Here is a 15309-nt window from a genome sequence, read left to right as displayed (position 1 = left end):
TAGCGCGCAAAAGTAAAAGTGGAACCGAGAGTGGTACGCCGCTGCTGCGGCTTATATTCAGGTGCGCCTTATAGTCCGAAAATTACGGTAGTTACTTTTTGGTATGTAAATGGGAGAAAAAAAAAATACACGGTAATTGAATTTGAAAAGTTTTATTTAAAATGACACACAGACTCAAATAAATATACTTATGCTTGTATTTGTGTAATCTGAAATTGTAGTTGCCTAAAAAGATTGTCATGCTTTTAAAAAAAATTCTATACGACATATTCAAAGAAATATATAAATGTGATTCCTGCTTTTGTTCCTTGAAAACAATATCATATCATATCTGTACATTCAGTCCGGCTAATATGAGTCATATTCTTAAAGTACAGAACGTTGTCTTCACACTTCAATTCATTCCTGTTTTTCTTTTTATAACCCTCTTTGGCAGACTGATGTCACGGTACAGGCACACAGACAGCGTTCATAACTCAGGGTTGGTCTGGAGTCGCGTTCTGCAGATCCACCCGGCGCTGCTGCAGCAGGTGGAGGTGACGGTCAGCGTGGCCACTGAGTGGGGAACCCACCAGCTGCCCGTGCCCACCAAAGGTATTTCAAACCAATTTAGGAGAACGGTTACTAACATCAGGACAGCAGAAAGCTTACACATCTTCCGGCGCAGACTAAAAACTCTTCTCTTTCGTCTCCACTTCGAGCAATAGAATGACTAACAAAGCACTTATATACTAATAAAAGACCGGCTTATCTAAAGCCAGTTGAGTAGCACTTGAAATGTTTTAGCTCTATGAAACCTGATGTACTTATATGATTCTGTTTTCTTCAAGTTTGTATCTTCTTGGTCGAATGCACTTATTGTAAGTCGCTGTGGATAAAAGCGTCAACTAAATGTAATGTAATGTAATGTAGTAGTTTGTACCCATAGAAAATTAAGAGATTTCCATTTTTTTTTTCCATTTAGAAGGCTTTCTTTCATTTGATGATAACACATGTAAATAATAGGGTTAATGATACAGTAGTACTGTACAATTAGCTTGCTTAAAGTTTTTCATCTTTGTTTGTATTGGTGGACTCAGATCTTTTAAAGGTGGGGTAGGTCATTTTTGGAGAAACCAGCTCGAGTGCGCTAGAATTAGAAAATACACAGCCGGAACAAATCTGCCACTTCCTTACAGAGCCCCTCCTCCAACACACACGAGCGCGCACATGACCAATGAAGGCACGAGATAAGTTTGTGCACAGATGGAAGGCTGACAGGCAGGTAGGCCATCCAGTTATTTTAGCCGGGCCGACTCAAATGATTGGTCGTTCTTTTTACAGCACAACGGCTTCCACAGATGACATTTTTTAATGGATTTTTTGTCAAAGCACTTCAGATATTCATTGCTATCGGGATGTTAAGAGCATTCCATGAAATATAACAAAAAGTGTATCTCGAGCCGGTTTCTCAAACTTACCTACCCCACCTTTAACTTAAATTAGTAGCAAAACTACAATGTAAAAGTACTCATAACCTGCAAAATGTTCTTAAAGTATCAAAAGTAAAAGTATCCATGATGGAAAATAAGCTATTTCGGAATGGGTCCTGAAACACTTATTTTTAAGATCAGGAAATTGGAATAAAGGGGGCTGCCCTGTTCCTATTATTACAGGGGGACAACATATGTTCAGAACATTGCAAAAATCGAACCTGAGCAGGTCTAATCAGCCACACTGTTAAAATCCACTGTTTGGAGTTGCAGGTCCTTTAATAAAGAATCATATTAAAAAAAATTATCATATGGTTTGTATGTAGAAATCTAAGTAATTAAAGGTGTCATGTATATATATATATATATATATATATATATAGTTGGGTCAAACTATAAAGATGCAGAATACGGAAATGCTCCAGGCTTTCTATTCACTACAGTATCCGTCAGTACAGATGTTGGCAGGAGTGTGTGGACTCTGAACTCTGATCTTTTATCCAGTGAACAGGACAGTGAAGAGTCTGATTGATGAAATCTTCCAGCTGCTGGACCTCACTCCCAGCACCAATGAGCAGCATTATTTAAAACTGTGTAACTCCGATGAGTATCTCCACAAGTAAGTCCCCAATACAGAAATAAACATGTATGAGCTGTGACCTTATAGTACAGGACTTTATCAAGTCTGGGAATGTGGGCCTACTCTTATTTTGCTAAGTTCTTGAATGCCTGAGCCTATAGACACTTAACAAAAGACACAATATAACTGAGGCATAACTGCAGACTACACGAGATGTATAATGGTAAAGTCTGTCCTGGGAAATGTATGACTCAAAAAATACATTTCCCCGAAACTACTGAATATGTGTACTGTTTCTTTAACAAATTACATACATTAATTCTATCTTGTTTCACTAACTAATGTACTATATTTTAGCTTCGGTTCACTGAGCCCACCTGGTGTAGCCCGCCTCCCCCTTATAAAGCCTCTGCTATAGTCTATGATGTTTAATTAAAACCTTGTCTGTTTTCACATCCATTGTTTTAATTTGGTGATCTTGTCCTTAGTGAGGAACTGCTGGGTATGCACGAGTCTATTCAGATCTACTCCAAGCTTCAACTAGAAGTGCCCCTCCGACTGCTCCACGTGAACAACCTGAGGAACCGCCTGTGCAGGGATGTGAGTTAGTTCAAACCTACATTATAGATCATTTACCAGAAAGGGCTGAGGGCTGGCCTGTCTTCAGTCTTGAAATGCTGCCTTCATAAACACCTGTGCCTGGCAGCCGGCCAGCTCTTTATCATCAGGGCTATTGGAGGTCATAAAAACCTCCACCCTCAATTCTTGACTTTGTTCTGTTTACACATCACGTCATGGCTGCTGGCACTTAGCAACAAGAGAGAAATGGAGGAAAGGTGAACCTGATTTTCCTAAGATTCATATTCATAACAATAACCTTTTCAGTGCCACATACTTTATGTGAATAATGTGATATTATAGTAGTTAAAAACACTCCAAGCAGTCAGTATTTCCACCTGTTTTTTCTCACAGGAGGAGGACGACGCAGCCCCATGCCAGCTGTACGAGCTGCTACGCCCCGCCTTTGTCTTCAACACCTGCAAGTATGTTACATCCCACATCAACTTTGCAAAATGGATTCAATAACAATGACTACTATTCAGTGGGTCATGTGTCAACCAGTTTCTGTTAGCAGGAAACATAAGGAAAGGTAGCTTTGCTTCATGGTTTCCTACCTCTGTGTGTTTAACCCTTCCTTCTCTCTCAGGTTGAGCCTACAGAATGTGCTCATTAGCTACAACAGAGAGGTGACAGAGCTAATGAGGCTAAAGGTAACCAGTGGGATATTTGTAGTACTTTTTTTTAACTGCATCCTGTCACTACATGACTAACCACCTCAAGATCATTCAGTTATATCAGTAGGACTGTTGAATCCTGATCTGACTTTCTGATATTTCCTCTAACTTGGGTCTGATCTCACGGTTTCTGCAGTCTGGGATGAACGTTAATGTGCTTGTGGACCGCGTTCGCACCATTAGCAATCTGCTGGGCGGGCTCACGTGTCCGGATCTGGAGGACGCCATTGGCAGGCTCAACAGAATCAATCCCATACCTCTGGTAGGATATCACACACATTTGTAAAACTGTGCTTTAAGCATTGCTTTCCTTTTTATAGAATACTTTTTTGTTTGTATTGTAATCCTGTGTTATAACAATTTACAATACCATGCCTCTGAAATATTGTGATTGTGATTGGATAGAAAATACCTCCTAATGTCTCTGATCAACAATACAAAGCTGTGTTTCTTTATATGTTTTACAGAGTCATGATGAGATGTCTGAATGTGAAACTGGTGAGTAGCTGTTCATCAGCTATAATACTATTTTTGGGTGTGCGTCTTTGTGTGTGAATGCTTACATGCTCACCTTGTGAGTCAGTGTGTGTGCACATATTTTAGTGACATTCATTGCAAATATGCAAGATGCAATAATTAATCTTGAAATATGTGTAGTGTAGATTAATATAAAATGGGAGTATAGTACGGAGACTTAATTAAAGTGTTACCTGTTTGGTATATTCACATGTGATTATCCAAACTAATGTGTGTTTTCTGTGTTCCAGCTATGATCATGCTGCACCGGGCGCTGCTTAAAGTGCTGCAGATTTTTTTTGACAACTTCCATTCAGACTTCAGAGGTCAGGAGGTAACCAGAAACGTCCAGATGCTTGACGTTGAGAAGAACCAAGAAATCATCCAGTTTAATATCTCCGCTCTCTACAAACTGCATCCCGCCTGGTTGACCAAGTATGTTTATTTATAGCCACACATTTGCACACACACATTTTAACACATGCAGGTAAACAAATATTGAAAATGATATGCTCACAGACACAAATGTTGACCACACCACTGACAACAAACAATGGGTTCATTACTTTTTCTTTCTTTTTTGTTATTTTTAGTTATGAGAGCTTCTCTGTTTCCTGTGAGTTGACGTACGGTGGAACAAAGATCTGTGACACAGGCATTTCAGAAAATATCAGCACCGCTTTGTCTTACGGTCACAAGATCCACTGTGACCGCATGTAAGGACAACATCTCCTGGAGTCTCTTACCAATAATGTCATGTCATCACATTCAACTTCCTCCTTCCTCGTTCACACACAATTGTCATTCATGAATACATGAAGTCGTAAAGCAGAATCTCACTGTCCCTTCTTTAAGTGACTATCTTTAATACATGTGACTTATAATAGAACATTGTTTTAAAAAGAGCATGAAAATAAATCACATAATTTTTTAACTGCATGTTTTTGATTCTAGGATGGTGTTTCCTGTTCCAGTAAATGAGCTGCCGTATGAGAGCATGATGACGTTTCGCCTTAAGGGCTCCAAGCGAGGCAAGCACCCCGAGCTGTTGGGCTGGGCTGTACTGCCTCTGTTCAGCAACAGGTAGGACGTCTACATCATTAAACCCCATATCAAAATCAACCAATAATAATTCATCAATCAAATTTGACTAAATGCTAAACCTGTTAAATGTATGATCAGCTTGCATGCTGAATGTATGCCAAATGTCTATATGTGATACCTATTGTGAGAAACAAGTCGTTCGGTGTATGCTTGGAGGGACAACAACATATCTCTGTGCCCCTCTAAACTACTGCAAAGATCAACTTGTAAAATGGGGCTCTTTTTAACTGACTTTTTGTGTGAGGTGTTAAGAAAGAGACAAACACCAAAATTGCAGTCAAATAGTCAATAAATACAATTCCTTGTTTTTTTCTTCTCTATTTATTTGTTCCCATATATTATAAACATACTTCTTTATAAAGAAGAGCATGGCACACGCCACCTTGGATATTTTGGATAGTAAAAACTAAAGATAATATTGTGTTTCCTGCCTTAAGAATTGGCAGTCAATAAAAGCTTGTAGTGTTGTTGTTTCTCTTCTTCACTTTGTGCATTTATTCAATGTTTGAGGGCTGATTTGTTCTTGCATATCAATACATTATACCCCTGATTTAAATGAACAGATAAGTAAAGGTTATTGCTTCCTCTTATATTTCATTGTCTTGTACAGTGGTTCATGTGCATTTAATAAACTGTATTCCTGAGATTTAGGGACAACGCTAAAATATACTTGACTATGTGTGACGTGCAGTGTGTGTGCTCTGTGTCCAGGACCCTTGTAATGGGGACCGTTCTGCTCAGTATGTCCACACTGAGCGAGCTGCTCGTCCCCCCCTCCCCCGCCCTGTTTGACAGCCACAGACAAGCCAACGAAGTTATTCTGCAGGTTAGTAACACGGGACAACTCTGCCCCCTGTTGACCAACACATGACACATTACCCGATTGATCATCCATCCTTCCATCTTTCCCCAGCTTGAGTTTCACGATCAGTTTGAGTGGACGTATCAGAGGCCCATCGCCCTCCCCGGGTCGATCCTTTTCACTCAGCCTTGTGAGGACTTGCAAAAGAAAATGCTGGAAGTGTCTAAGAAGCACTGCCTCTGCTTGTAAGTATAAGGAAACAACACACATTATATTATGAACTACTGTATGTATGTGCAGTTTCATATGTTTGTACAGAAGTTATTTTGAAGGGAGATTTCCATCCCCTTGTTTTCTCTTTCTGTCTGTATCCTTTAACATCTTTCTGAAATTGTCTCTCCTTACCCAGTCTAACAAAAAATGAGACGGCTTTCCTCTGGAGTAAGCGTCACTGCAGTGACAAGGCAAGTACTTTCCTCCACCTGCTGCTGGGGGGGGCCCCCCGGTGGCGGCCTGAAGACCTGACAGAGATCTATACTATTGTAGAGAACTGGCCCCTGCATCTACCTGAGGAGGCCCTCTACCTGCTCAGTGAAAGGTGGGTTTACAGGCAGAAACATTAACACATGCCCATTTCACACCAACGCGTTTTCAGCTCCGGCTCGGAGCTGGAGCCTGAAAAGTAGTGGTTATTCCTGTTCACACCGCAGCGGCGCCGCCTCTTAGCTCCGGAATCCGGTTCACTTCCAGCTCCAAAGATTGTCGGTCTAGAGGCAAGAGCTTCAGAGCTGGTGCGACGTTTGGGGGCGGCGCGATTACATGTAAAGTCAATGCAGAGACACGATCAGACGCGAATTCGCTCCGACGGCGCGCATGAAGCGGTGGACGCGGCGCAAATCACGTTACCTAGAAAGGGAAAAGCGCTGGTGTGAAAGCCGCAACAGTCAATATGAAAAGCTGTAAACTAAGACGTATGTTTATATAAACATTTTTTTTATTTTTCAATATTTTTTAATTCTAATATGGTGCAACTGTCACGAAACTTAAGTTTTTTGTTTGATTTTAATTGATTGATTAAAGACTTGAATTGGAATTCAGATATCTGCATCTTGTAAGGAAATATCCAAAACACTAGAATTACAAATTAAACCATTTCCAATTTCATATATCAACCCTTACACCTGATAAATATGGGAAGAAAGAAAGAAAGAACACTTTTAATTAAGGAGCTAAAGACAATCATAGGTTATACTCTTACAAAATCTGTGTTTTATTATTATTTTGTAATAATTATATTAAGAAATGTCCTTCAAAGAATTAAGATGGCTGAGAGCAAAGGGTGAAAATAGATGATCAGTTTTGCAAGCAGGTAGAGAATATCTACAGGAAGAAGCTCTGCACTGCAACACACTGTGATGCACATTGTGATTTCCACAAAGATAACTCAGATCCCACCTGAGTTTCTCCCGGGCTGTTTCTGTCCTTCACTGACAGGCTGTGGAACAGAAAAAGTTAAAAAAAAAAGTTTGGAAGACTCTCGATACTGGATTGCTACAAAAAAGAAAGAAATCCGAAAAAAACGAGGAAACAGGAGTTTATTTTTGGTGAAGTTGCACTCTTTTCTGGTCACACTCGGCTGTCATCTTTACGTTTATATACCACAATAGCATCAAACACAGTAGTTATTATAAGAACTTACAACACTCATATCCTGTTCTGTTCTCTACGATCTTTAATTACTGTTGTTTGTCTCAATATGTCTTTTCAGTTTTCATGATCAGACTGTGCGGAGGGCAGCAGTTCAGTACTTTGAACAGATACCAGATGGAGAGCTAGAGGAGTTTCTGCCACAGTTGGTCCAGGTAACACCAGCACACACCCATAACTACTACTGTACACACCGAGTGACACAGTACAATTTACATGTTGCATGCTTCACATTCATCTCCTCACTTACCAGCAGTTTTTAAATATGAGAAAAAGGGGCACACGGCATAGCTGCCTCAGTGTTTGAAGTTAGTCTGATCAGTCCTCCTGTCCTGCAGGCTCTGAAGAGTGAGTGGGAGTTGGATGGACCCCTGGTCATGCTGCTGTTGGAGAGATCACTGAAGAACATGCGGATTGCCCAGCAACTCTACTGGTGAGTCAGACATCAAACTGAGAGACTGTAGACTTGGATTATTACTTAAATGTCCCTTTCATAACGGAAAAATAAAAAATCTGGCTTTGAAAATAAAGTTTGGTATTTTTGAGGATCAATAGTAATGCTGTAAAAGGGGGTGAACATGAAGTAAAAATGCATGAATATCTTTGATTTCGCTGAATGTTTTGATGCACAATTCAAGATTCAAAGGCTTTATTGTCACACTACCTACAGTGTAGATATGGCACTGAACAACTTTAGTCCCAAGCTCCTCCAGCAAGGCAACAAAATAAGTATATAGGACATAAAACAAATGTGCAAGAAGAAACAGAGTAGAATAGATTAGAATAAAATAGTGCAGAATATGTTGAAAGACCAATGTGTAAGTAATGCAGATGAGCTAAACTATATACATGTCAGAAAAATAAATAATACAATAAGCTACATAATGCAGAAAATGTTGAGTGACACTGAAGTCAACATGCCGTTGTGCACTTGGGCAAGACACTTCACCTTAAATAGCTCTTGTGGGGATTTGCCACAGTATTCAATGTCTAATATATGTAATATGCAATGTGAAGCGCTAAAGTATTATTGTTATTATGAATATCTTCCACTGCTGTATGTTCAGTCCAGTGCTGTAAAGTTATCAACATTTTACGTGCTGGCAGGCTGCTGGAGGATGCCCACACTGATCCGTTCTTCCAGAGCTGGTTCAGTAAGGTGCAGGCAGCACTGCGGCAGGGCTGTGGCCGCGCTGTAAGGCAGGAGCTGGAGCAGGAGACCCGCCTGGTGTCTGTTCTGGTGCAGGTCGCTGAGAGGGTCCGCACGGCCGATAAGGCTCGACGGAAGGTGTGTTAACAGATTTATCATCTACACATTTATCAATAACTCACTCAGTGCCTTGTAAGCCTCCAGTGTTATTACTAACTCCACGAATCCTGCTTATTATTTATTAAGCTCTTACATGTGATGCTTTTCTTTGCAGCATGTTTTAAACCATGAGAAGGCAAAGATTAATGACTTCTTCAAAGATGGAATCAGCTGTTGTCTGCCACTGGATCCTGCAGTCCATTTAAAGGGCTTGAACTTGGATGTAAGAATGTTACACAGTACACTACACCTCTTATACTATCTAATATGCACCCAGCTGTGAACCATACCGCAATGTTTACTTCTCCCATGTTACTTATAGGCCTGTACGTTCTTCAACTCCAATGCTGCTCCTCTGGGGATCTCCTTCATCTGCTCTGACCCTCTGGCTAAGAACATCAGTGTCATCTGCAAGGTTGGTAATAATAAGCTGCTCTATAGATCCTCAGTAATGCAAGAATACTTTAATATTCATATCCGGAATTTCTCCTATTTTCTTCTTTGAAGTTTGCTTGTACACATTTCCCCTAGTCAGATTACAGAAGTGGACAAACTAAAAGTGTGTTCAGCTTCATCTTAAGCTTAATAAACTCCCAGAAAGTTGCCATATAAAGCTATTCTCTGTTTGTAGGAAGGGTTCATTAACAATTAGAGACCTTTCAGTTTCAGTAGTCACATTAGAGGAGCACTTTGTTATGTACAGTAGCTTCTTTTTTTTAAGCAATAGAAAATATGAAATGTCCGGCTGCCAACATCATGTTATAAAAGCAGAGGGATACAGTGACAGAAAGAGGGAATGGTTTGAGAGGAAGTTAGAGGACAACATATAAAGCACCTTGCATAAACAGGACACTTGTGACATGACACCTAGGCTGTGTTGCTGGGTGATCAAGCAACCTTTTTAGTAAACAGTTTCCTTCTTTCTGTTAATGTGTTGTTCAGACAGGAGATAACCTGCGTCAGGACATGCTGGTGCTCCAGATCGTCCGTGTGATGGACAGAGTTTGGCTGGAGGAGGGTCTGGACCTGAGAATGATCACATACAGGTGTCTTTCTACTGGCAGAGCTCAGGGTCAGTTTTTCAATGCATATGAATATGTCCCTTGTCTTCAATCTCTTAGTCTGTCAATTCATGTTGACTAATACTCGTTGTCAGGCCTGGTGGAACTGGTTCCAAACGCAGTGACCCTCGGGAAGATTCAGCAGGAGTTTGGTCTGGGGGGCACCCTTCGAGAAGACACTCTGGAGAAATGGTTCCACGTGTGGAACAAAACTAAAGAAGACTATGAAAAGGTCAACACCACTCCAAAATGAATTGTCATTATGATTAGGCGCACATTTGAATATTTATGTTTCCTTTAATACATGTTTTGTAACTTATGTAACACCCTCCTGCTGTGCATGTGCAGGCTGTGTTAAACTTCATCCACTCGTGTGCAGGGTGGTGTGTGGCCACCTTCATCCTGGGGATCTGTGACCGCCACAATGACAACATCATGTTGAGACACAGTGGACACATGTTTCACATCGACTTTGGAAAGATAATGGGCAACGCACAGAAGTTTGCGAACGTTAAAAGGCAAGTCAATAAAGAAGCAGCATTCTGAAAGAGAAAAGACTGTTTGAGCAGCAATGGGAGACAGAAAAGTATGGAATCATAGAAAATATCTCTTTTGCAATGATAGGGACCGATCACCATTCATCTTCACATCTGAGATGCAGCACTTCATCACAGGCGGGGGGCTGAAGCCTCAGCGCTTGCATCGCTTTGTGGAGCTCTGCTGTGAAGCCTACAACATAATCAGAAAACGCTCGGCACTCATACTCAGCTTGTTGGAGCTGGTAAGACCTTTCATCATCACAGTAACAACCTCCAAGCCATATCTGAGAATAAATAACACAACATAAAACACCTTCTCAATCATGGTGTGTTTTGAAGATGCTAACTGCAGGGATGCCAGAACTGAAGGACTGGAACGACCTGCAGTATGTCCAGAACAACCTCAGACCTCATGACACGGACCTGGAGGCCACATCCTACTTCACAAAGTAATTTAATGCAGCACAAGCAAACATCCGGCCTCTCTCTTACTTATATCTGCCACTGTATTCATCTGATTCTTTTACTAATGGTTTGTATCTATCCTGATGTAGGAAGATCAAGGAAAGCATGGGCTGTGTTGCAGTCAAGTTCAACTTTTTCACACACACCATGGCTCAAGGGAAGAAACAAGAGCTAAGGACCCGGCACAGCATCCCCGCTCCCAGCACCAACATCCAAGAAGCTGTCATCGAGAGTTACAGAGTCAAGGGAAGAGATGTGGTGAGGCTGCATGTTTCTCTTTGTGCTGTGGTTATTCAAACCAAAACGCTGGGCATTTTCATAACGAAATGCCGAAGAGAAGTTGAGCCTATTGCACCACAAACCAGGGGAGCTGATGAAACACCTGGAACACACTGCAGGTTCACATATACAGTATTTGTTTAAAGAGGACAACCCCTGGCACTCATCTGACTGTGTGTGTTTGTGTTGGGACAGCAGTGCTGTGTTTGAAAAGTATTTATCTTACTTCCCAGAGTCGGGTAATGAGTGTTACTGATGTGTGTTGGCATTGTATTGCACTTTGATCAGATTGCGCTTCCTGATGTCAGGTTGTACTGTTTGGTGGCAGAGATGGAGCAACTTTTCAGTTAATCAGAGTCACAGGTGTGGGGGAAAACTTCTGTGTAGCAATGCAGGAGGAGTCACCGACTCATGAAGGAGACACGGGGTGAGCTGGAGCTTTGATGTCAAACACTGATAGTTTATTTTGGAGCTTCGGCCGGAGAATTCACAAAACAAGTCCAAGAGCCAGAGGTTCTGACTTCACGGTAGAGTTGCCACGTCAATTCTGAAGAACTCTACCCCAGACCCATGTATTTAGTTAGTTCAGAGAGAATAATCAACATTGTGCATAACAAGATAGAATCTTAACACCTCTATCAGCTGACGCCAACAGGCAGGAACAGGGAGACAAAACACTGAGAGCACAGCAGCCAAGGTTACAGGTGCGTGTACTCAGTCAGGAGAGTATGAACTGATAAACTGGGTCAAAGTTATGGGCTTTGGAAAATATTTCCCCAACAACAGGTATCATGCACTCAGGTTTCTACTTGCTGGTGTAACTAATGGTTTCCCGGTTGATCATGCCTAATTTGAACTGCTTGGAAGTGTTACTGCTTGTTTTGTTACCAAAACGCATACACATCAATTATTTCCCACAATATGTTTAAGATCGACTCCAGCAAGTACATTTTAGAAATGCAACACAAAACATAGTTACTTCTTTCAAGAGGACATATTCTGCCCGGTCTGCTCTGATTGGTTAGCTGGCCGTCTCTGTTGTGACCCTTTAATAGTAGCACCCCTTGAGACCTGAGGGTAGTTTTCAAAATTGGTATAATTTTTAAATATATCTGGGTTATCAGGTTGTTCACTTGTATGTATCTCATATTCTTAGCTATAGAACAACTGGTAATAAAATCAACTGTAATAATGGAGTGCTTCTTACGGGTCGTTGATGGGAACATTTCCCTCAAGCTACCTTTTCAAAGATATTTTGAGCGTGTGCGTGTGCAACAGCATCTCTAATATCCCCCTTTTGTTTTGTTTCATTTGCAGGTCTATGAGCTGAGAGTAAACATTCATGATGGTTATCTGAACAGTAACATGACATTTGGCCAGTTTGAGCTCATCCATAAGCAGCTACAGAAACACTTCATTGAATCCATGCTGCCTCAGTGAGTAAAGAAAGAAAATACACATTGAGGTCTCATGGTTATTCATTTGAAAGCACTGTTTTTTTTCTCCCTCAGTTTTTTGATGCATGTGTTCTTCCTTACAGGTTTCCTAGATGGTTCAATATGTCATTCACCCCGGCAAAGAGGATGTCGCAGCTGAATAAATACCTGAAGCAGCTTTTCGAGGGACCCTGCAGGGGGGTAAGTTCCTCTCCCCACTGGTTGATAATGTGATCTCTTGTTATAACTGGCTCTAACTTGCAAACCTGCCTCGCTCTGTTACTTGCAGAATGAGTTTGTGTGCAGCTTGTTCCTGGATGGCCCCAACCCAAACCAACAAAGTGCAGTTACACGTATGAGGATCGATTGTTATGCTATTTGTTGAGGAATATCCTGAGGATATACAGTAAATGACATGGTATGCTGTAACTCACTGGCACTGATGGACTGATCTATTGCAGGAGCCCATCCTCAGATCCAGCTGAAGATCTCTTACTCTAAGAACTGTAAGCTCTCGGTCTTGGTAAAACACCTGAAGAACGTTGTGAGTTTCCTTGACTTTTGGTAGTGCATTGTTTGTATCATTTAACAAGAGGGGGAAATATATGGTAAATGTTTTTTCTCTTGTAAATACCTTACGGTGTGTGCTCAAGTGAAGGCCCTCCCTTTTCTGTTTTCAACAGAAGCTGGCAAACGGCTCCAACCCTGACGCCTACGTGGTTACATGTCTGAGGCCGGACCCTCAGCAGAGCAGCACGAAGAAGACAAAGGTGGTCCGCAATAATGACAATCCCACCTTCAATGAACTGGTACACAACAGCTTCCATCCTCTCTCTCTATCCATGATATCCCAACTATCCTTTGATTTAAAAGATGTAATCCTTTTATTATTATTGTTTTTATAATCAGCCTGTATTGTCTAATACTTAACCCTATATAATTCTCAGACATAAACTGATACTTATATATTGAGATGAAGTGCTTTTACTCAGTGTTTTAACAATTCAACAAAGTTAGAGTGAATGTGTTAATGTATTATGTGTTCAACTCTGTGGACTCTGACAAGGAGCTTTTCACACCCTTTCAAACATATTAAAATAGATGTTATCCTCAAATTAGTGTTTTTTTGTGAATAGAGTTGTCTATTAACTAAATATCTACCTGTTATTCACAGATAGAGTACCATGATGTCCCACTGCTGGATGGGATGGTGCTGGAAGTGACAGTGAAGAGCAAGAAGACTTTTGTGGGTGCATCCAACATCAGACTGGAGGAGAAGCTGCTTGACCAGGAGACTTGGTTTCCCCTGGGGAACTGTGCAATCTGACCTCAGAGCTGCACTGTGTGTCCGCGTCCAGCAGGGGGCGCCACCACACTGAGGGGGAGGATCCACCCACAGATTTCTCAGACTATGAATGAGCAGAGGAATTACGCACTCATGTGTACAGATGTATCAGATGCAACGTAACCTCACTGATGAAGTGGATGGGGTGTTTTAATGACGTTACAAAACTGAGTGACTCAGGGAAGGAGACCGTTTACTGCATGAAGCATCATTTACCTTGTGTGTTTATTTTTAAATGTCAAACAAATGAAGGAGATGTTCTAACTACTCAATTTTTTGGATGTGGCCTCGGTGACAGATGAAGGGAAGGAACTATTTGTATTATGCTACTTGCATGCACTTTTACTTCAAACTGTAAAACCGTCCTTGTGTATTTGGTCGTGACTGTCATGACCAATCTTCCCTGCCAGATGAAAGATGAGGTGCTATTAGCGGCTGTCTATGTGATACCTGCTCAGACTGAGTGTGTGTCCCTTTGGGCTGTGTCAACTGGATGTCCTTGACCAAGGAAATGGGAGGCAGGAGGGTGAGGGGGCAGGGAGATGGGTGAGGAAAGTGTGAGCAGGGTGACAACAACTCTGCTTATCCGGCCTTAGGGGCTGAGTTAACACTCCCCATACAGTATCACTCAATTATTTGTCTTTCCATGAGTGGCATTCAAACATTATTATGCAAATGAATAACCTTGCATGCCCACTCAAATACTCCTGGAGAAGCACCTCCACAAACACACACACACACACACACACACACACACACACACACACACACACACACTTTCCAGGCTTTAGCAGGTCTTCATGTTATCGTAATGCCATCCTCCTTTTGACAGACGTACTGACCCGCACTCCTTTGCCTCATTCATGCGATGAACAAGGATAGAAAAAAGGCCTCCGCACTGGATTTGGTTCAATAATGTATACCTCTGTGAATGCTATTTATATTATTTCCTGCTGGGACTCACGGGGAGTAAGCTTGAAAGAAAACTCTGCTACTCTTTCATAGTAGTGCTCATAAACTATTGATGTATCCTGGCATCACTTATCAATTTCAGACCTATGGAGGAATAACATCTATTGTTTTGGAATAGATGATTAATCCCCCAAACAACTCTGTGCTTCGTGGTTCTTCTTATGTGTGATCAACTCTACCACAATAATTGCACTTGCATCTATTATTAATGATATGATGATAAGAATCTAATATCCCACTCCAGGGATTTCTTCAATACTTGAGTGGTGCCAGCAGAGATATATCCTTCGTTAGAGTGTCTTTTATGCACTGCTGAAACCTTCAGCTTCCTTTCTCTGCAGCAGAGAAGGCACATGTATTTTCTCACAATAAAACTGGTATTTATATCTGAGAAAATGTTGCTTTCGATTTATTTATATATTTGTTG

At 41.2% G+C, this 15309-nt stretch overlaps 1 protein-coding gene across 1 annotated transcript; it reads left to right on the top strand.

Annotated features, from left to right (window-relative positions):
* Positions 1-439: 439 nt before the first annotated feature.
* pik3c2g (phosphatidylinositol-4-phosphate 3-kinase catalytic subunit type 2 gamma) lies at positions 440-15254 on the top strand. Its single transcript, XM_010767651.1, has 30 exons — positions 440-594; positions 1977-2091; positions 2541-2652; positions 3025-3095; positions 3260-3323; positions 3484-3609; positions 3815-3845; positions 4115-4298; positions 4457-4579; positions 4818-4946; positions 5679-5793; positions 5881-6014; positions 6179-6367; positions 7538-7631; positions 7815-7909; positions 8584-8764; positions 8901-9008; positions 9108-9200; positions 9728-9857; positions 9942-10078; positions 10195-10364; positions 10471-10627; positions 10725-10834; positions 10940-11108; positions 12447-12565; positions 12670-12766; positions 12855-12918; positions 13027-13109; positions 13249-13374; positions 13740-15254. Exons 1-30 carry the CDS (start codon positions 441-443, stop codon positions 13890-13892), a joined length of 3633 nt encoding a protein of 1210 aa, XP_010765953.1. The 5' UTR covers position 440; the 3' UTR covers positions 13893-15254.
* Positions 15255-15309: the final 55 nt, after the last annotated feature.

Source organism: Notothenia coriiceps, unplaced genomic scaffold (assembly GCF_000735185.1).
Source record: "Notothenia coriiceps isolate Sejong01 unplaced genomic scaffold, NC01 NC01_scaffold00000339, whole genome shotgun sequence".
In the NCBI taxonomy this organism is placed as follows: Eukaryota; Metazoa; Chordata; class Actinopteri; order Perciformes; family Nototheniidae; genus Notothenia; species Notothenia coriiceps.
The sequence above is the reverse complement of the archived record's forward strand: the minus strand, read 5'-3'. Positions and strand labels throughout refer to the sequence as shown.